This window comes from Lichenostomus cassidix, chromosome 3, assembly GCF_008360975.1.
Source record: "Lichenostomus cassidix isolate B80296 chromosome 3, HeHo_3.0, whole genome shotgun sequence".
NCBI lineage: Eukaryota > Metazoa > Chordata > Aves > Passeriformes > Meliphagidae > Lichenostomus > Lichenostomus cassidix.
The window spans coordinates 98751068-98773979 of NC_139483.1; the positions used below are offsets into that span (position 1 = coordinate 98751068).

Genomic DNA, 22912 nt, shown 5'->3' on the forward strand with positions numbered 1-22912 from the left:
AACAGAGGCAGCTGAATTCCCAGTCTTTAATACTATTTATTCTATTTGCATATACTAGACCTCTTTTGATATTTTTTTTAATGTTAGAAATATCCCTACATAGAAGTCTCTCTTCCAGCTTTCTTGTAAGGCCCCTTTAGGCACTGGAAGGTGTTCTAAGGCTTTTCCAGAGCCTTCTCTTCTGCTGGGTTAAAAAACCCTAACTCTCCCAGCTGGTCTCCATAGCAGAGGTGCTCAATGCTTCTGGTCATCTTTGTGCCCCTTCTCTGGATCAGCTCCAACAGGTCCATGTCCTTGCTGTGCTGAGACCCCAGAGCTGATGCAGCACTGCAGGTGGGGTCTGACCAGAGCAGAGCAGAGGGGCAGAATCCCCTCCCTCACCTGCTGCCCACGTGGCTTTGGATGCAGCCCAGGACACATTTGGCTTTCTGGGCTGCAAGGGCACGTAGCTGGGTCATGTTGATTTTGGTCTCTACTCCTATTGCAGATCAATTAAGGAGCAGTAGAGGAAAACAGCAGATGTGAAAATCTTATGCTTTATTTTTCCTCCTCTAATTATTCAAAAGTGCCAGGGAATTCTAGCATTATTTACTCAAATAAGGAAAAAATCTACTTTTTATCGTAAAACTTACTTTGAAGATTATTTTTATGTGGCCATATAGTTAGGCTTTCCAAGTAGAATTACAGAAGTAGAAAAACTAATTTATCTAAACTGCATATATCTTCCAACATTTAAACAAAATAGTTAATATGTAATGAGCTGCATTCAGATCTGAACTTTTCCAGAGTTTGATATTGATTAAAATTTTTGAACTCAGACTCTTAAAAGTATTTAGATAACATTACCTGGTGTGGATTTAATTTGTAATTAGAGATTCAGATGTTCATAGAAGCTATGCTAATTTCACTTCAGACTGTAATTCTGAATGTGAGTAAAACGGAGGAGGAAGATACCTTTACTTCCCTGTGGTACCCTGAGGGTTATATTAAGTAATCACTGAAGTGTTCAGGAATTGTGATGCATTACCCATGATCTGAAAGAAGATAAACTGGAGGTTGTGATGGCTCTCAAAATGGTACAGTTTTTAAGTGAGATTGAAAACTATACTGTTGTGAGCATTCTCAATTAATGCATCCAATATACAGCACTAAGCTCTTTAGTATTATCAAGCGACCAGATGATAGAATTCTTAAAATATATAAACCCAAGGTGAACTAAAGAGATTAAAACTCTAATGATTGAGAGTAATTAAAGTGAGATGTTCAGATAGAAAGATGTGCTGTGATACAATAGAAAGATGTGTGCGTAATTGTACTGTGTTATATTTGTTTGGCTTGCAAAGAGGGATATGTGTTCCTCTCTTGATGCACTGAATATGAAAATGATCATCCATGGCTACACACAGACATGATTCCTTCCAAAGAATATGTGGAGCTTGGAAACATACCTCAATGGCAAACTGGGAAATAGGTACAGAACATGGCAATGAGTGGGAATTCTATGAGTATCTTGAATAGTTTGCAGTGGAATAGCACTCTCACTGTCTCAGTAGTTGGAGATAGGCAGTGGGTTAACACAGGCATATCAAATCACACACACTAAGCACAGGATTTGTTGAATTAGTTTCAGTTCACATTTGCAGCAGAATGTAATGTACCTGTTCCCCGGGTATAAGATGGTGCCACGTCTTGTCTCCTGACCCAGTCTACTGTACAGCATCCTCCATCACATGGCTTGGCATATGAGGTCTTTCACAAAGCACAGAAAGTCGAGAGTTCTTAAGAGCTGTTTTCCTAAGCACTCAAAGGGATGTTATTCAGCCTGGAGGTTCAGAGGGTTTTTTGCCCATACAATTGCTACAGATGAAGGAACACTCCTAAGGAAGTGTTTTGAATGGTTGGAGTTGTTAATAGCTACAGAAGTATTGGTCAGGCTGTAGCTTTTAAGTTTTTAAGAAATGGTCTGTGAACATGCATTTAAGATTTTTACACAGATACAGCATGACTGAATGTGTGGTGGATGCTTTTGTGCAGTGTGTGAGTAAAAATTAAATGTGGGTAAGACATGAAAGCAACAACAGTTTCAGTGACTGCTAAGAGCGATGAAGAAACAGCTGTGACATTCTGAAATATTCCTGTTGTGCCATGAAGAAAAGAAGAATTTTTCTGGCGTAGATTTTACCAGTTGTATAACAATGTGTCTGATTAAGAATGCATTCTATTGAAAAGGAATGGGAGGTTTGCTTAGGTATGATTCATTGTTGTTTGTTGCAGTAATTAAGTCTGTTGCTTGCCTTAAGGTCAGCATGACCCTGTTTATTTTAATTTTTCAGTCTCTAGAAAAAGGAGGTCCTTATTCAACTACTTCCAGAACTAAAGCTGAGGGAGTGCACAGTGCCTGGATGTAAACTAATGTGTATGCAGTGTAGGCAGTCAGGTGATGGGGAGCTAGAGGCAAACTGGAAGCTGAATCATTTGGCAATGTAAATGTATCCATAGACATGCCAGTTTTTGACTTTGAGAGCAGGATTTAGTTTGAGATGGAGGATGTGGTTCAGTGTCTTGTTTATGTGCTTTTTTTGCCATTTGGGATGTCCTCAGGTATCCTGCCTGACATGCTCTCCTACAGATGTTTGTGGTACCTGTGCCACTGCCTCAGATATCCTGGAGCATATCAAAGACCACTAAACACCTTTGTGTAAGCAACCGAATTGAGCCTAAAGACTTCTAAATATAGAGGTCTTCATGTAGCTAGCTACAGCTGCAGCTCCTTGTGGTCAGTGAAGCTAGTGTGGTCAACGGAGCCAGGGGAGAGAGTCAGCTCATGTTGAGCTAAATAAACACTGGCAGCTGGTCAGCTGAATCACTCTCTCAAATCCCTTGGTTTTATTGATTTTAATGGAAATGTCTGCCTAGTGAAACAGTAGATACCTGGAGTCTAATTCAGTTGCCTAAATATAAGTGCCTGGTTTCATGGTTTACCCACTTCGTTGGTTTATCTGAGGTGTCCATCAAGGACTGGCACATATGACAGAGAACTTGCCTCAGAACTCTGCTGCTTTGGACCAGCAGTCAGAATCCAGACAGGATTACCCAGAACACCTCACAGTTAGGCAATGCCTGTGGTTAGCTGGCTGAATTGCAGTCTGTATTTCTAGATGATCTTAAAGATCTGCTTTTGTATATGTTCAAAGTATAAGACTGTTTCTTATGGAGGAGACAATCTGGGCTCCACATAAGTACCCTCCATACCAGTGTGATATGTATTTTTAGCTTATATATATAATATTTTATGTAATATTTTTTACACATTTCAATATTATTTCTGTATAGACACAAAAGGCAGGTATGCCTACAACCATTTAAAAACATTTTGAGAAGAAAAATAGTTGTCTTGCAATTAAACCAGTCATTCTGATTGGCAGGACCCGGTTTTAGTTCTTTTATACACAGTCTGTATGCAGAATGCTTCAAATACTAAATTCATGGGTGTTTTCAAGTAACAGTCTCCACTTTTACCTACTAAGGCTGCTGGACAAATCAGTCATTTGATCATAAATAACCTTCTCTTATCTTCTTGGGGGAAAAGAAAGGATTAAACTTTACAATCATATCTTAATTTTCCTTTCTGATTGCACAGGGGATCAATTCTTTCCTCCTTCTGCGTTATAAATGCATGTCCTGGTTAATTGGTTTTTTGACACCATTTGTGATTTTTGTACTTGTATTTTAACCTATGCTTTAGACTTTTGAAGATCTTGTAACCCTGAGGTTATAACCTCAAGTTATATCCTATGTTTCACTTTAATTCCAGTGTTCTCAATCTGTGGAAAACAGAGTGGAGTCCTGTAAAATAAAAGATCCTTTTATTTAATGCCTAGGGTACAAGGTGTGTATTTTACATACCTTTTGTTGGTATAATTGCATGACCAGCTTTTCCGTAACAATTCTGTCAATTCATCACTTACATTACTAACTCATTTCACAGATTCACCAGCTCATTTCAGTAGGCAGAGCCTGTCTTCTGGTTGATATTGTATCAGCAGCTGCATAATGACCAACTCTCACTGCTTCTGTATACAAGATCTCTTATACATAAACTCCATGCTCATTGCCCATTCCTGGCATTCCTGCTCTGGCTGCTAATCAAAGACAATAGGGCCCTTTGTGCTCTCTTGCCCTTTCTCCTCCTCTGGAACTTCTGCTCCATGCTTATATCCAAAGCAGGCAGGCTTCCTTTAGCTTCTGCATTCCATTACTGAATATCAGGTTAACCTGTTCTTCTTTAACATCTAACCTATGCTAATATTCTTTGAGATTGATGTAGTCTTTCCAGCCACAAAGAAAGTCAGAGACAGACACTGCAGCATCCCAGACTTTGTTCTAGAAAACATCCTGGACAGCATCCTAGAGAAATTTTGCTCTTGAATACACTACAGTTATAGAGCAATTATGTGTGGCTGGCATCAGTCAAGTTATACTTCTTTAAAATGTGAATTTCCTGGCTTATGTTTTTGTTGACCTGGTAAATTATTAAAAGTGACTCTTTCAAAAATCACCTCTCACACACACACTTATTTTTTGCAGTGTTTATTTTCCTTTTGGATTTCTCTCAACGTTGGCTGTCAGTATAATCTTGCAAGTGCCAGTCTGGTCAGGTTAATATGTTGAAGATACATGGTTGTACAGTGATGATAGGAAACTAAACAGTCATTCCTGCATTTCTTAGATGAATGATTTTGTACCCCACTTGAAAATGACATGGCTGAGGTCTCCCATATTTGGTGTTAAGTATAGTACATTTATAAGGCTTCTAGTTCACTTCCATAGTAACAGAAAAAGGATACCAGTCACTATCCTGAATCATTACTTACTACTTTCTGTACAGTTTCCTTTTCATGTTCTTTAATGCAGTGCTTTAATCTAAAATCTAAGGATAAAATTGACTAGACTGGAGTAGAGCCTGTCAGTTGAAAGAGACCTACAGTGATTATCCATACAACTTCCTGACCACTTCAGGGCCAATCAAAAGTTAAAGATGTTGACTATATACAGAGAGCATACACCAAAAAAAATTACCAAATAAACAATGAAAACTTTCAATTAATATGAAAATTGTTTTCAGTGAAAGCACTAAATCACCAAAGTTCTCAACAATTCTTCAGTTTTTTCCCTCTTGTGTTACATAGGAATCAGAAGGTGTAGCTTTAAAACTTAAAAGTGTTACTTAAAGCATTTTTATAGAAAAAGATACTGCTCTCACCACCCTCCCTAGCCATGTAGTGGTACTTTTCTTTTGCATATATTAATGGCCATATACTTCATGCCTAGCTAGATGAGCGATCTGATCTAGCAAAACATGACCCTACAAAAATTACTAGTCTTCAGTTATATCAGCTGACATCAATGCCACTGAACAACAGGGGGAATATACAATCAGCAGTGAGGAATGTTCCTTTTCAGCAGTAACCTGAATTTAGAGTAGCTTGAGCCAGTCATGAAACCATATCCTGAGAGTGAAGAGTGAAAACAAAGTTTCACAAGCTGTACCAAAAAATACACTGCATATGAAGTTTATAATGCTTCTTATAAAGGTTATACAGAACTTAATTCAACCAAGAGCCTAGACAAGTGCTTGAGTTTACTCATTTCAGTAATATTTAACTGAGTTTAAAATCAAGCATCTATCTGAATGTTGCATGACTGGAGACACAAGAAGAAGAAAATTCAATTATCAGAGTTACTGCTTTTATCTTCTGAAGTTATTTGTTACCTAAAGAAATGTTTGATAAATATGTTTTTACCAGAAACATTCTCTGTACATGTACTCTAGCTATATCTTGAAAAGATGCAGTGTTTGTTTAAATATGATACAGCAGCTGTTTCTTTGTATATCCAGCATCACATTGAACATTCTCTCTCAAATATTGTTTTGATTTCCTATTCTTTTATTCAGAAGATACAGGCATAGTACCAACACAAAGATAATATTACTACATATCTGATTTCATCCTCCTGTTGATCTTTTCTTCTGTTAACAGAACAAAGTACCTACAGTACACACTTTATACTTATTTTAGTGATTTTGGTGTCTATATAATACAAAAGGACACCCTTATTTCTTAAAAAAACACCCCACTTTCTGTCCTTCCAAAATCCTCCAACAAAACCATTAACAAAGTTTCATACTGATGGATTAATCTGTGCCTAGGCAGGAGCACCATGACCCAGCACAGCACTTTTGTATTAGTAAGACATAAAGTCAGACCATTTATCATTTAGTATAGCCAGCACACAAATTAGAGAACAGCTTGCCAGGGCATATTGTGGTCTCATTACTTTGTTTTTGCCGTAGTTGCAGAATAGATAGCTTTGAAACCTTCTTGTGCTGTACTGTGACAGGAAAATGTTTGTGTCATGGTGACCTGAGTTGTTCAGTTGCGCAGTGCTGACTCAGGAGCCTTAAGTGTGCTCACCCATTTGCCAAGCAGCAGAGTCTTCTAAATGAAACAAAACGAAAACTCCACAAACACATAATCACTGGCAGTTACTACAGGTTTAAGGTATTCAGCACTGCAATCAGGATATGAAACTTCAGGAGTCATTTACTGGAAGTCACTAAGGAGCACATGCTTTCAGTACGGTACAGTATATTTTTTATTGCATATTTCCATGCTGAAAAATACTGTTATTGTTTAATAAAAATATTAATATATCATAACATAAACAATCTTATATTGGCTACTGTTAAAATATAATATTTGGAGACATTTTACAGCTAATGTTAATGTTTTAAATATATTAATTTGTCTGCATTTTCTGTCTCTTGTTTGCTGTCCTTGGATCAAGTGATTTCCTTCTTAGAAAAGCTTTGAAATACTAAAAATTCAGACAACTTGAATTTTTAAACTCTCAAAGTAGACAACTCAGATCTAAACCTGCTAAGTTCAGTTTCCTAAATGAATTAAATTTTATGATTCCACTGATACTTTTACCTGAAGATATTTGATTAATACTTTTGAGCTGCATATTTATGTTTGCAAACCTTTCTTAATTAATGCATTTTCAACATATAATACATGTGCAATTGATCTCTTGATTAAGCATACTCTGAGGTTCAGATCTGTTTCATAACGTGATACACTCATCCACAGATGGTGAGGCACATTTTAGACTGCTCCCCTTGTATTTGTGTCCACTCTTTGTTCATTAGATGGAAAATACGACCCAGATACAGTGGAGTGTGCTTTGCTAGTAGAAATCAGTGAAGCTGTCTTTCAAGCAGTGAGGCCATTTGCTGTGAATGAGGTGAAGCCTCTGAGCCTCTGCACTTGGTGTGTATCCTTGGAGAATTGCCACAGGCACTGGCTCTGCCTCTGCTGCCCTGACTGACAGCTCCAAAGTGTGTTTAAGCTGGACATCCTGGTCTCTGTGCGTGCATGTGGCTGCCCCACAGACTGCTGCTGCTCCCAGGGATGAGCCTGGGGGGGTAAGGGTAGGAATGAGTCTGGAGGCTTGGTGTAAGGAAAAACAAAAGTCTGGTTTTGAGGATGGCTTAAAAAGCTAACCTGTACAATCAGTACAGCATTACTCTTTGTACGTTCCTTTTGGATTCAGAAAAGATTCTTGGAAACACTCTCTAGCACCAGTAACCAGAAGAAAGAGTACTATGCCCCAAGTGCTGATTTCTTAGAATTTTCTTTTGAAAACATGCATTTCAAGATCATGTCTCTCCTGATGTGTCAATCTGCTCCCTACTGCTTTACTCTGATATCTCAAGTGGCTGTACTCAAAGGTATGGAGCAGATGTCTCTGACAATTCTTGGAAAGAAAGTTGTGTCTCCTTAGGTAATAGTGAGAGAGCCTTTGCACTATGCCCCAGACCTGTACAACTTGGGGATATTTTTTACTAATTTTCAGTTGCCACTTTGATCATTGCTTCCTAGCCCTGATTTGTGGCACCTTCTTCCCTCCCTTTCTCCTCCCTCTACTTCAGTTCTTCCTGCTGCTTAACAAGCTCAGTTGGTTTTATGTATGTAATTCTTCTTTTTTAAGAGAGTTTGAAGGTGGCCTCTGGAAGAATTGCTTTCATCCAAAGCCAGGAGCTGATCAAAGCAACACACAAAAGCCAAATGGGAGCCAAGGCAGTGCTGCCCTACCAGCTATAGAGTCAGGGTTCTGTGCTGGAGAAATAGTAAAACCTATCAAGTGCACTATGCTGGAAGCTGCTGATAAGGGATTTTCTCTCCAGTAAAACCTGGAAGGTTTATGAGATCCTACAGGAAAATCAAAGAGATCTGCATCAGAATACATTGTTTCCTGCAGAGAGGAATGTGAAAGCATTTACAGGATAAAGTGCCATTGCCTAAATGTATTTATTGCCATATCATATATTAGGGTCAGTCTGCACTATTAATACAACACTGGACTATCACCCAGCTCACATTTACTTTTATCAAGTGGCTCCTTAGCCCAGTTGTCAGGATATTAAGGAATGACAAGTCTTTGCAAAGAAGGTTCATGCTAAAACAAAAAGCAAATAAATGAAAATCAGTGTCATCACTATGTCTAAAATGGATTTCCAGTGAAAATTAAAATAGGCTAATAATAGATGCTAAGTCATGTTTAAAAAGTCTAAATAAAGATTTCTTCTGAATTCTTTTTGCAGATACAGGTTTTTATCAGGCATCAGTCCCATTAGTGCTTATGATTATGATTTTTTAAAATTTGAATAGTAATCCAATTTTAACAAAGGATTTTCTGCTATGACCAATTTGAACATTAACATTTTTTCTTCTATATTAAAATAAATTAAAATGTAGTGTCATTTTAGGAGACATTACTTTAAATGTCTCAGAAAAATTCAGCTCAGGGTGAAGGAAGTTTACGTTTTCTGTAGTCATAAAGGAAGAGCAAACTATGTCTTAAAACCCAAACAGTCTTTCATCCTTAATTAATTAAAGAAATCTGATTGAAATTGGAGTTTTCTGTTTTCCCAGAAAACTACAGTGTAGGCTGTCACACCTTAGATTCCTTGTCACTAAATTGCCAACATGCCTTAGTCGAGATCTCCCAGCATAGCTGTATAATTTAATGGGTTTATGACAACTTAGATTGCTCTGGATTTTGTCAAGCTTTATTTTTTTGGTTCAATGTAAAGTTGAATTTGTATGAGAAGTTTAATACTTTTTTTGCAGACATATCAGGAAATTATTTTTCCTTTTTCTGTAGAAAACACTAATTTCCTATTTTTGCTGTGGTTCCCTGCATGAATTGTAGCATTTTAATTGAAAAAATGGAATCTCAGAAATAATGCTTATTGGTTTTGCAGTTGAAAAATTTCAGCAAAAATTAAGAAAACACTTGTTTTTAGATGAAGTTGTTTTTATTGTGGCCAAAATGGCTGCGAAAAAATCAGAATGATCAATTAAAAATTTTGATTTATTTTCTGTCTGAAGAAAAAAGAAAGCAACAGCTTGTTAATAGTGTTTTTATTGAGGTGGTTTAACATTGCTTTGTCCAAGTTTGTTTTCATCCCTTTTGATATGGATCAGTTAAGAAAAGGGCTTGATTTTTCAGTAGGTGAGGGAATTTTCCTGTATTGAATGTCATTGTATGTGTCCCTATTAATCTCTGTAGCAGTCTCCTAAGAATAAAGACATTTCCTAGTTATTTACTCCTACAGCAAGTAAGAGAACTGATTTCAGTGATTAATATAAGGAATTTGGCTTGTAATCTGGAATTGCCAAAAAACAAAGCTCAACACCTTTCGGTCTGCACTCTTGTTCCAACATCCTGTTGCTTGGAAACAGGGGAGCAAATCAGCTCACTGTTGATGCAGGAGAAAATCCCTGTCTGTAGTGAGCCTGATTTTCAAAATCAAAAGAAGATCTTGGATAAAAATTAAAAGCAAACAGAAGATAAAAAGAAGTGGTAGAGAGATCTGAACAGTATTCTTACAGTATATTCATTTTATGGAAACAGCAGCAGAATTGTTCTTGGCTGTGTAAAGGTGGAAGGATTAAGTTCTCTGTGACCTGTCATCAACCTTAATCAGAGTTTCTATGTTTCATCAAGAGCTACTTTCCAAAGGAACATTTTTTGGAAGTTACTATGTTTAATCTGGACTGGTCTTTAGATATCATTTCTCATATAAGTCCATAAGATATATAGAAGTTCTAAGATCTGGTAACACAGAATGAGATAGAATTTCTGGCAGAGGTAACTGTGGTTTTATTTAAAGGTTTTATTTAAAGGTTTTATGTTGCATTTAAAATCTAATAGGCCAAATGGGGTCTACTGAACTGCCAAACTTTAGTCATATACAAAAACCAGAATGACTAGAGACTTCTTGTTCATCTGACAGCTTTACTGCTGAGGAATAAATTACTTCCCTGAAGAAGTGGATTTCAATCAGCAGATCCATAAGTGGCTGCTGATTTTATTCTTGTTGGTATGACAGAGTTAAGTTCAGCAGAGGATTGTAATTTAATTTCTTAGCATCTTTTGAAGCTTGAAAATTTCTCTTTCTGGATAAGACTAACAGAAGAAAATCAAACCCTTCTTGAAGATTTTGGTGAAAATAATTTTGGCAAAATGTTGGTCTGGAAGGGATTTCAAATGAGTCAATGTTTCCCATGCTCCAGTATTATATAATAAACATCAGTCTTCTGAGCCCTTTCCCCCCTCTCTCTTACTGCCAAGTCATTCTGGCAGAACAGTGTGAGGAAACAGATTTGACTTCCAGAAACTTAACATTTTTTTCAAAAATTGGCAATAATCCACCTCTTTACAATGCCTTTAGGTGGTTTTGTACTGACAGAGAAAAAAGCTTTGTAAATTGCATTTACAAGTGATAATTTTGTGTTACATGAACAGCTGGGTTGCTTTCTGGAAGAATAATTTTTAATTTCTCTTTGCCCATATGGGCTACAGTTGTATTAGTAAATTAAACAGTTGAAAGAAAAATTTCTGTGTGCCAGGAATGGACTTTCTGTGTAATGTCTTGGCATAGCTCTGGTGCTTGTACTCACTCTCTGCAGTAGTTCCCAGGCACACTTCAGGAGTCACAATGGACTAGTGACTGTTCCCAAAAGGCATTTTGGATGGACTAACATTATTTGGAGTCTAGTAGTAAAGACATAACCTATAATACTATACTGGCTCTCATGGGGGTTGAATATCGGAGGGTCTTTCAGTTCTCCTGAATCAAAAATTTTATATAACCTGTGGGAATAGGTTTTATGTAACCTTTGGGAAATAGATACCACACAGTATCACTTTTACACATGATACACATTAATATAGGAGATAAAAAATAACTTCTTCTTCCAAATCCAAAGCTAGAGAGAACACTGTAATTACAGATAGCTTCATGGAAATAAAAGAATAAATTGTTATGTTTCATGACCAGACTGAATCCACGAGAGGGATTTGGCAGGATGTATGACTATCATTGAAGAGAATCTATTTTGTGCTGTCTCCAAATTTATTTTTCTTCTTAAAGTTAAATTTATATACAAGTCCCTACCCTACAATTTCATTCTTCTTAGACTGATGGTTTTAATACAGTTTTTAAAGAATTACTAGAGACTTTAGTGTACTTTACAAATATTGATGGATTTTGATTGTTACTGGATGAATATAATTTATGTTCAAAGGGCAAAACGATTACACAACTTTTCTGGTATTATTATGTTAACAAATTGTTAACTTGCAGTAAAGAATGCCTTCTCCATTCTCACAAAAAAGTTTTAATAGATAGCCTTTTAGATACCTAAATCAATAGTCCATGCAAAAAAATCCTCTCATATAATGCAAGTGAAAAGCTGCCTTTTGTCATAGTGATAGCAAATCCTTTTGGAGAGCAGGAGAACATCTCACTATTCTCCTCCTAGAAATCATACAATAGAAATTACTCTGTTTAACTATTTCAAAAGTGTGAAAGCTGGCTGCTCAGACTTGGAAAACATATCCAGTGCTATACAAAAATGATGAAAGAATTAGTGTAGTAAAGCAGCAGTGTTGATTATACTTTGTAATGCAAAAAAATTGCAGTTTAGTATGAAACATTCCCACCTGTAATAATTAGTAAATTGTATCTAAGGTTGAATTTCTTTGTAATCAACCAGGTCCTCCTAATTTCCCACTTAAACCTTGATTTTTTTTTTAAGTCATCTTAACACAGCCCACATATACTCTTTAGTTTCCTCAGTTTCTGCTGAGGGCAGACTTTCTTTATCAGTCTATTTCAATGGGAGTTGTTAAAAGCCCTGAATTAATTTCCATGCTCTAAAGTCCGTAGCATTCCTTAGGATACCGAGTCTGTCCTAGGTATGGGATTAATTTTGTCCAGAATTGCTGTGCTAGATCTTCAGTCTTCACAAAACCCTGGTGCTCCTCACTGCAACTAAAAAGTCACTAATGTGACTTTGTTCCTCTATGCAAAAGCTCTCCCTCTGTGATCTGGGTGCTGGGACTGAATGTCCTGCTGCTGGCCGTTTCCCTCTGTAACTGTGACCAGGCACTGATGTGGCTCTTGTGGTAGGGGTTGCCATCATGGCTGAGGGAACTCCTGATCTAAATCACAGCACTGGAGGGCAGGGTCACAGCAGTTTTTCTTACACCCTGACTACTTCAACTGCAGTTGAACTTGACTCTATACGTGACAGACATTAACCCTTATTAAGATCCTGGTTTTTCTTAATCATGTAATCCCTGTTTACCACTGAAATGCTGAAAGTTCCTTCTTTGGAATTTCAAAGATGCTCCCTTCAGTGACTAACACACTTACACTCACATTTTCAGATGCCTGGACTTAGCATCTCTCTTTACCAGCATTATCTGTAGGTTTCTAAGACATCGGCCTGACTTGCTTCATTTGTATCTGTAATTATTTCTTAGGCTCCCTAGTTGCCCAGAGCGGTTTTTGTGCTTTTATCATGCTTTTATGAAGCTCTTCCAGGTCCAGCTCTTTGCCTTTCCCCCCCCTCTTATATTGGCAAGTATTTTCCTCTACATGCTCTCCATGGAAACTGACCATGTGATAGGGAGGTGTCCTTGATTTATCAGTAGATGGGGTCGAGGGCAATCCTTCTGTGTCACTGTATGGGGCTTTTTTTAGTAGATCTGGTCTGTACTGTCTGTGTGCATGGCTTGGAATTTCACAAGCATTTGAAACTTTAGCCTGTGGCACCCACTTGTATCCAGGAGAAACATAAATCAGGGCTGGGAATGCTGAGTTCATTGAAGTGGGAGCACAGGACTCAGTTTTTCCTTCCTGATGCCATGGAGTCGGCAACTGGCAATTCAGATACCACGGTCTGAGCAGCTCTAAAGAATAGAGGGGATGACAACTGTCATAGTGTTAGTGGGAAATGGTTTCTTCCTTGCTTGCCTTGGAGAAGTAACTTCTCTTGCAATTGACAGTCACTAGGACTCTAAAGAGAAGAGACTGGTGCTGGCAAAAAAGCTCCTGTAATCCCCATTTTCTGGTTCCAGGTTTTTTTTATGATGAAAAATGCTTAATAATACTTATCACATCTTCCAAAATAGGTTCCTGGATTTATGACTGTGTATACACACTGATTATAAGATCACACAAGTACACGAGTTTACAAATCCAGAAAGCATATTTTGGTTTCATTTTTCCAACCCATGCATGAATAATATAATCTTATCTGATTCCTTATCTGTAATATCAGCTTGATAAGATGCTGGTTTCTGCCATCCTCAGGATTAAATACAGGGTTTCTCTTCTAACCACTCATGAGCTCTATAAATCCTGAGCAAATATGTACAATCCCTGTAATGGCATCTCTATTTATTTTCCTAATACACTGTACAGAACAATAGCTGACTGTGTCTCTGGAATAGATTTCATAAACAGAAATATTGTAGTGTTTTCTGGTTCATCACAATTAGATCCAGGTATTAATCAGTGGATCAACTAAGCCTTCATTGCATAAAGCAGTCTAGTGTACCTATTTGTCTGGTAATGCTTTTTTTGTCTGGTAATGTCTCAGAATGTTTTGTCTTACTCAGGATTAACTTAAAAACTTCCTATTTTTCACTGCTTTGATAAAGCTTTGAAAGAAGTCAATAAGATACTTGAGACTGCTTTGTATTGCCATGTTGAGAACAGGTAGAATCCAGGCTCTGCCACTGTGGTCAAACTTCTAGCTATTCTTCATGTATTGTATCGGGGGGGCGGTTTAAGTAAAAAAAGTACTTTGGCTGTTATTTTAATGTTTCATGTTTTGGTTCTGTGTTTATATAAGCAGGCAGTATATAAAAGAGTGTGGAATGGATGATAGCTGAATTCTTTTTCAATTCCTGAAGGTGTAACTTTGAATGTTAACATGTTGAGAGTGTGTTCATGCATTTTTGTCTTTAGTCTGGACTTTCAGACTGATGGTCAGTCATGTAGAACCACATTGTACCTGCTCCTGATAGAGGTGGGTCCCTAAGCCTTCAGATGCCTGCAAGCTAACAGCAGATAATATTAGTTCATAGTATAGCAAAGAATTTAAAAGAGCAAAGAATTAAATAGGCATCTGACAGGAATCTTGGTAATTATTTGTCCTTGTCACATTAAATATAAAATATCAGTGTAACATAGACAAGTCATATAATGGTTGAAGGATGGATTAGAATTAGAAATATATATCTTCTAGTGCTTTTGTGTAGAAACAGCATTTAATTTAATTATTTCAGAGCTGACCTGGGCTTTCCTGTATGTACCTTTGATGAAGCTTTTTAAGAGCACTACCAATGTCAGGCTTTCCTCATTGACTTCAGCTGCCTTCGGTGTAGGGGGAAGGAGTACTTAAACGGAGCCAGGGGGTTCCTATCATTGTGGGATGGGAATTGTAATTGTTTTTTTGTATTGGAAGAGAAGACGTATCCTGACTTCCATGTTAGCACTGAACATCTCTAATAGACTTTGCAACTTCCCATTTACTGCTTACCAAATGGATACATCAGTACTATTCAGTGCAACTTCTCTGTTTTACTTTGTGTACATACAAAAATATTTTTTTAGTAGGGCCTTCTTTTACTCTAAATAATTTTCTTAAATACTGTCTGCATTGTTTTATAGTTCTCATTATGCTTCTATTAATATTGTACATATATATGAAAGCAATGTTATTATGTAATATAAACTATACTCTCTATACAGTATTAACATGTTACAAACAAGTATACAAAAATGTGATTATATATGTAAAATATGCTTTACAAAGTCATAAAAAGATTTCCAAATCAACAAGTTTGTATGTTGTTCCTTTCAAACCCCTTTTTCCATGATGAGCAGTATGTTGTTTCACAGTGGTTATCCTTTTGCTTGACTGATTCCTGCAGGATGCTTCCCAACAGGCTAATTTCCTAAGCAGTACCCAGTGCTGAGGAGGGGCTGTTCAGTGTTTTGGAATGACTGCCACAAACAGGAAGCATTTCATGCTTTCTATTCACAGTTACTTGAGGAGGGAAAGGACATGGGGCCCAGGGCAAGAGCTACTTTGTAGTAGGAAAAGAAAGCTGACATGGCTTTTGGTTACACCAGTTCATTGTGTTCCCTGTGGAAAGTAGGCGTCAGTTAAGTCCATGGAATATTCAGCTGGAATAGACTGCCTGCTCAATGACAGAATGAATAAATGACATGGTTTCACTGATAGTAAAGTCCTAATAAAGGAATGCAATATCAAATAGCTAATGGATACTGTTTCATTCTAACAAACAAAGAAACAACAAAAAAAAGAGCCGTGTTTACAAGGAAAAATACTGTTTGGGGTGAAATGTAAAAGTTTATATTTCACCATCTCTGCGTTACAGCAATGCTACATTATTTATGAGACAACACCTATAAATTTTATGTTGAACTGCTTAAGTCAGTGTTCAGCCATGATCGACCATGCAGATATAAGTACACAAGACTGTGCTATTGCCCGGATAATTTATTCTGTTCAAATAATTTAAAACAGAAAGGCTGTTTAACAATAGATTGATGACTGTTGAAATCTCCTGAATTGCTATATAAACCAAGGAATTACTTGAATCAGATTTCTAGTCACTTTTTCAAGAAGGTGACAAAGCTTGCTGCCTTTCTGCTGAATTACAGAAAGCTGTTACTTTTAGATAACTTCCTGTAATTTACCAGCAGGATCTGCTGCAGTCAATGTTCTTTTCCTTTGCCTTTCTTTGTGGACAATGAGGCATTTCTCTTTCATGAGAAATGTTGAGCCTGACTTCAGCATGCAGTGATTGAGTTCTGAGTTCTTAAATTGTAATACCTTTCCTTTTAATTTTTTCTCTTGTCTCTTTTGCTATTTTTTATTTTTGAGAAGATGGGAAATTCTTACGCTGGTCAGCTCAAGACAACTCGGTTTGAAGAAGTGTTGCATAATTCTATTGAGGCCTCTCTCCGCTCAAACAACTTAGTTCCCAGACCAATCTTTTCTCAGTTGTATTTGGAAGCTGAACAGCAGCTATCATCACTGGAAGGTAGGAAATAATGGAATTTCTATTTCTGTCAAAGACAGTTCTGCTGGTTGTTCACCCACAGCTCAGCACACACATTTCAAATAATAATATGGATAAGCATAAGTTTTTATTTGGATTTTTTTATGGTCTACATATATATGTATTAGAATTGGACTAAAAATACAAACCGTATTGTCTTTTATTTTGACAAAATTAAGCCACTTGCTTGACAGATTCATCTGTACACATAAATTGAAGTACTAGGAATTATTCCATTAAGTGTGCGGAGAAGTTTTTGGAGATGTGGAAAAAAAATCTGCAAAAATCTGTCATCTTATAATTTATCACAGACTGCTGAAATTCACTCAGTAAATGGCAGAAAACACATAATAGATTTATAAAACATATATGCTAAGACTGATTTTCAATGGGCATAAATACAGCAGAAACTTTTTTTTTAGCTTTTGAGATGGTTTATAATTACTTCAGGCATAATATTTCTAGTTATTCTGTGGTTGCAAAGGTAAAAATGTAGGATGTGCACTGTCACAACCCCTGCACAAGTTGGTATTTAACACATTTGATTTCTCACTGAATTTGTGTGTGTGTTTACAGAAACCTGCTTTCTCAGTTTCATTTGTTCTTTTTTTTTTCCTTGGAAATAATACAGTTTTAATGAACTGTATGGATCTGATAAGCAAACTCATGATGCAGTGTGGTGTTTGGTGTGCTGTTATTTGTCATGGTGTAATGGTTTCCAGTGATTTTACTGGTGTGCATAACATTGGCATGGTGGTGTAAGGTTGTTTAATAATTTGATTATTTAATCATTTCTGTCAAGAGCATGGAATTTCATGTCTTTTGTCCACATCTACTTTCCCTGTCATACTTTGCTACAGTTACAGTCAGAAATGCATAAAGGTTAACAGTCCACAATAACACACATATGTGCACACAAAATGAGGCCAAGGAGTAGTAACAGATAAAAGTATTTTGCACAGATAAAACTCTTTGCGACTGCCTCACAGTGACAGCTGTAAACATTTCTTGAAGAAAAAATTCTCCTCACACATTGTTAGTAATTTCCTCCTTTTTTTCTTTTTTTGCTAGTATAGGACATAATAATGAACATACATTAATTGTTTAAATATGTGCTTATTCCCTGCACAAAGTGATCCTTCTATCAAACCCTTCCACAAGGATTTAATAAACTTTTCCATGGCAGCTGTGATGTCACAAAATTGATTATGACATCAATTGGGAAAGATGCCACAGGAGCAGATGCATTGTTCAGGGACAAAAGTGCGATTTCACACTTCTGTAGTTTCTTTCTTTCAAGACTTTCAAAGAACTTTCCAAACCTTGAGGAGCTGATTCTGTGTTCCTTGTAGTTAATGGAACAGAATTGAAGTGTAATTAAAAGTCTCATAACAACTTGGCAGAGAGCATTCCTTTCACAAAAGTTTCAGACAAGGGGAACTCTGAAGGGACCTATAACAGGGTGTCTCCTAGGTTGTTCCTCAGGTGGAAGAGGTGTTCAAGCTTCTCTCATGTACTGCAGCCTTGTCATAAATTGAATTTTCCACTTCTAGCTACATGAATCCGTATACTCTGAGGGTCAGGAGGCACCTGAAGCAGAGAGACATCTCTGGGGGCTTGTGCAATGCTAATGAAACCCTTGACATGTGGCAGTAGCTCATGCTTGAGTACTTTCTCTTTTATTATTTTCACTTTTGAATTGAAAATGCTGTAGCTCTCATTTCTTAGTCTCCACTTCCATTTTTTGTTTCTTTCTTAAATCACCTATTATGGTTGAACAAACCTCACAGTTTACCTCTGTCCAAGGGGGAAATAACCAAACCCTGTTCTGTTCATTCCACCTATCCATACATTCCCGTTTTCTCCCTCTTCATCAATTTTGCCATGTTTTGGATCTTCCACTTCCATGCTAATTTAATAAATAAACCCAGCAAAAAGAAAATAGGGAATTAGTCACTTTTTTTTACTTAGGTTTTTTTTTTTGGTGGTTAGCTAGCTGTGATGGCTCAGCAAAGACTTCAGTGTCAGAGCTGGCACAAAGAGGAAGGAAGGAATTTCATGTCTGTGAGCAAGGGGAAGGAGAGGAGAGACAGACTCAGCCTTTTTGCATTGCATTTGGACATTAGTCGAGGTTAGGTTATAACACATAATTTATCCTTTACTTAAATAGCCAAGATTGAGGATTTCACTTTTCCTTTCATTCAGTTGCAGCATTTTTGTCTTTAGACCATGCCCTTAAAACAGTTGTGTTTAGTGTTCTGTCCTTAATTGTGTGTACCAGGGCTGGAGCTTGATGTTCAGAGTTTAAAAGTAAACATAACCTTCAAATCCTCTTCTAGATTGGGGTGTAAATCTTAATGACCTTGACAGACAAATCTTCAGACTCCAGATTTACTTTCTCCTCCCTAGTTACTTATCCTATACTAGCTGTCTAGCTGATTGTACAATAATTTTACATTAAAATAAAAGGATATTCTGAGGATTGTACAATAATTTGTCATTAAAATAAAAGGATATTCTGAGGAGGGTTGTAGGAAAGAAAAGATAAATCCTTGATGATCTCTTGTGGGATTCTGAGTACCTGATCCAAAGTCAGTTGAAGCAAAGAGAGTGTATGTCCAGTTGACGCTGGGCATTGGAGGATGACTGCACTGCTTCATTGTTTTTCTGTTTCAACACTAAGACATGGATCAACAGAGAAATGTCAGTGCCTAACTGCTCTTTTATTTGCCCAAGTACAAGCAGCTATTCAGCTTCCTGCTGATCCTCAAGTACCTGCAGCCCTTCATCCCCCAATTTTGCCAGTGGAAGCTGTTTGTGCTGTGCTTGCTGCAGGCATGTCCCTGCAGACACCTGGAAGCTTACAAGCCTAAGACAAACTACAATGGGTTCACTAAGTACTTGTGCCCTGCCTCTGTCATTTGTGAAATTTTTCTCAGTCTTGTCTGTAGAAGTATTGTCCCCATTTACCAGTTAATTGCTCTCCTCTGCTTGCCCATTTGTGCCACTTGCAATGAGTGTATCTGAACCATAAGAGGGGATGGAATCATTGGTCATGTGTTTTGCTGGAGCTGTTGCATCATGCATGAAAAAACCATTGTCCTGTGGGTGGAGAGAAGGAAAGAGGTAGTCTCAAGTTGAAGGGGTGAAACGCGCAGCAGTAATACACACCTGAAGTCCTCTAAAAAGTGAAGCTTGCACCATGTATTCCTCTGCAGCATTCAGAACTGGCTCCATATTGCCTCTTGGTCTAGCAAGGTCCAAGCACAGGCTGGTGTGAATCGTCTTCTGAAATCTGCCTTTCCTTGACACAGTACAAGGAGTGTCAGTGCTTTACTCAGAGCTCTGGGTTCTGCTAGGAGACAGGCTGAGAATTAGGTGTTCTTGTCATGGCATCATCTGTGGTGAAACTAGTTTCAAGCAGGAACTGTTTTTTCAGTTTCCTGTACAAAATCAAGGACATGGTCAATACCTAATTAATAAAATCTGTACTTGAACTGTAGCCAGGACATTCTAAAGTGCCAAGAAGTAATGACTTTGGGTTTTATTGGCTGTTAATATTATAAACAAAGGATACAATTACACTGTTTTGATCAGCAGGAGTTCAAACCTTAGAAGTTAGTCCTTTAAAAATTGTGCACTTATCCTAAAATAATGTGATTTTAAAAATTAATAAATTGAGGCTTCTTTTTATTTGTTCTTTAGTGTGTTTTACTTTCTCAGGTGCAATTGAGTCATGCTTTTGAACTTCTTTTGCACAGGAACTAATATCTTTATTTTCTTGATGAAAGACATTCTATTGTAAGCATCACTGAAAGTTGGAGCTTTAAGGAGCAACAGCTATCAAGAGCTGGCAACAGTAAAGTCATTGTCAAGAGGAGAGAATCCAGTTTGCTGTAGTACTTTCTGTAACTGGGTCACCCTGTTCACTCACTGGTTTGTTGCCAGCATTTTCTGTTGTCTAAGTCATTTATGCTATGATAATTTGCAGCAGGCAGCAGAGCAGATAATGAGGAAGAAGAAGAAGAGGAGGAGGAGGAAGAAGGCTCAGAATCAAGTAGTCCTCCTGTTTCTTACCAGATGAAGCCTCCCCCAGAAGGATGTTGCACTACTGATGGTAAGAGTACAAACCATTTTGTCAGAAGCATCTGCCCTACTGAAAAGGGTAGGATTTGTGCTATTTCCCCTATAATTTGTCAGAATGGGATAATCTCTATGATATAGAATTCCTAAAATGTCAGTGTTCATTACCTGCCAGATAGAGCTGGATTGCTCTCAGTTGCTCTTCTGTTTGACAGGGTCTTTGTTCAGTGTCAGATAAGCATTTGTGTTGGAACGCCTGGCACAAGGACAGAACTTCTGTTCTCTTAGGCAGCACAACCTGTAAAATATTGAGTTTGTAGGCATGGCATTTGCTAAAATGAATGTGATAATTCTTATTGCTTTATCATCACTCTTTAATGTGTACCTCATTCTATGTAGCTGTAAAAAAATATTTGAAAACCCAGGAAAAGCTGGTGAAATTCACCAGATTTTTAGAACTATTTTCTCAATTTTTGAATGTCTGACCTAAGTTATGATGATGTTAGTGATGAGTCCCATAAATTTGTAGGTTACAAATTACCACTAAGAGAAACTTCATTATACATTTTGCAATTTTTGTTTGTTTATGGCTCACCAAAAGGCAGGGAAGAAAATTATCTTTTAGTATGCCTTTGATCTTAGAGGGTAAGACTTTGTTTTTCATTAAAAATATAATAAGTTCTTTAAAGAAGACAATTTGTGAGCAGGAAACAAAACCAGCTTGTCAACTTATTTCAAGTTGAATTGATTTTTTTCTAGGTTTCTGCCAGGCTGGTAAAGATTTGAGACTGGTTTCAATTTCCAATGAACATATTGAGGTGCCATCCGGATTTTTGCTTGTTGGCGCAAAGTCACCAAATTTACCTGATCACCTGTTAGTGTGTGCTGTGGATAAAAGATTCCTGCCAGACGACAATGGGCGCAATGCCCTGTTGGGTAAGTGTCTGGCTGCAGTAAGTGGATTCTTCTGTGGCTTCAATTAATAGCTAACTGTTTTTTGAGTTCAGCAGATCTTATTTCTATTCCACATCTACAGTAATGCTACAGGTTATGCATGAGGAGATAACTCAGAGCTGGCTGTGGTTGCTTTGGAAAGATACGGAATGAGCCATTTCATCAGAGATGGTTCATCACCTTCTGTCCATTAGTCCAGGGGCTAAAGTCATTATTTGACTGGTTCATGTCCTAGTTGCTGGAACTGCACATCTGGTAACTGAACTGAACAGGAGCTCAACTGGCAGGTTGAACTCCTGCCTCTCTCTATTTTAGCTTTCCAAATACTAATGTATACAGATTGTAGGCCTGTCAAGTGGAAATTTCAGGCTTTTATACACATGTAAACAGTTTAATGATAGTTTGGACTACAAACAATGATGACCATTTTGATTTACCTCTTTGAGATAGGGATAATATTCACTGTGTTTGAACAATAGCCTGGGTTCTGGATCCTAACCTATCACTTTTTGCTGTCATCACAATATAAATAAATATGTGTGATTATAAGTTGAAATTTTTCCTATTTGTGTAATCAGTTAATACTGTGTATTTGAAAAATACTGTTAGGAGAATACTTCTATTTATTGCATTTAATCTACTTAGAAATTTAATTTCTGACATAAAAATAGATCCTTCTATTTTTATTATCATCTTTTTGATTGCCATTAACCTCATCCAAATCAAGCCAAATAGGGAAGATCTGAAATAATGTGAATTAATTAATTGAAAAGTAATGTAATTATTAATATAAAAGGTATAAATAGAAATGTATTAATATAAAATGTAATACAATATGTAATGCAGTTAGTAATATAAAAATGGAATAGTTTTTATATTGGGAAAGGTTGTGTATAATTGGAGGGGGAATTCAGTTTTCAATCGGACACTCTCAGTTTCACATATATTGTTTTCATGTTTAACCAAAAAAATGATGCACCATGTATTTGTGCACTAGTCTGAGTTTTTAATAGCAAAAAGGAAACATTTGCCAAGCTTTTAAGAGGTTTCTTTCACAAACACTGAGGGATATGACATGCACTCAGTTGTTATCTCAGTTTGAGCAACTCTTCAAGGCATTTGGGCTGACAGTGGAGTGTGAAGGTGCATAATGTGATTTTATGTACAGTAATTTCTTTTCCTATGTGATCTTGCAGAGTTGGATTGGTCACAGTGCATTTGACCAATGATTGTAAAAGAATTAGGAGGGCTGTAAATCACCCACGTGTTGTCATTTTAAAGATAAAGACAGGAATGTTGTACCACTCAAGTCATTCAGTGCTAGCACTATTAACAGCTTAAGCTCCTTAGGCTG

General features: G+C 37.1%; 1 protein-coding gene across 1 annotated transcript in view; it reads left to right on the forward strand.

Moving 5' to 3' along the window:
- GREB1 (growth regulating estrogen receptor binding 1) overlaps positions 1-22912 on the forward strand; it is an 88537-nt gene that overhangs the window by 16067 nt on the left and 49558 nt on the right. Inside the window, exons 2-4 of the mRNA XM_085056867.1 lie at positions 16347-16503; positions 20513-20638; positions 21364-21540. Coding sequence (XP_084912993.1) covers positions 16347-16503; positions 20513-20638; positions 21364-21540 — 460 coding nt within the window. The remainder of the gene's footprint in view (positions 1-16346; positions 16504-20512; positions 20639-21363; positions 21541-22912) is intronic.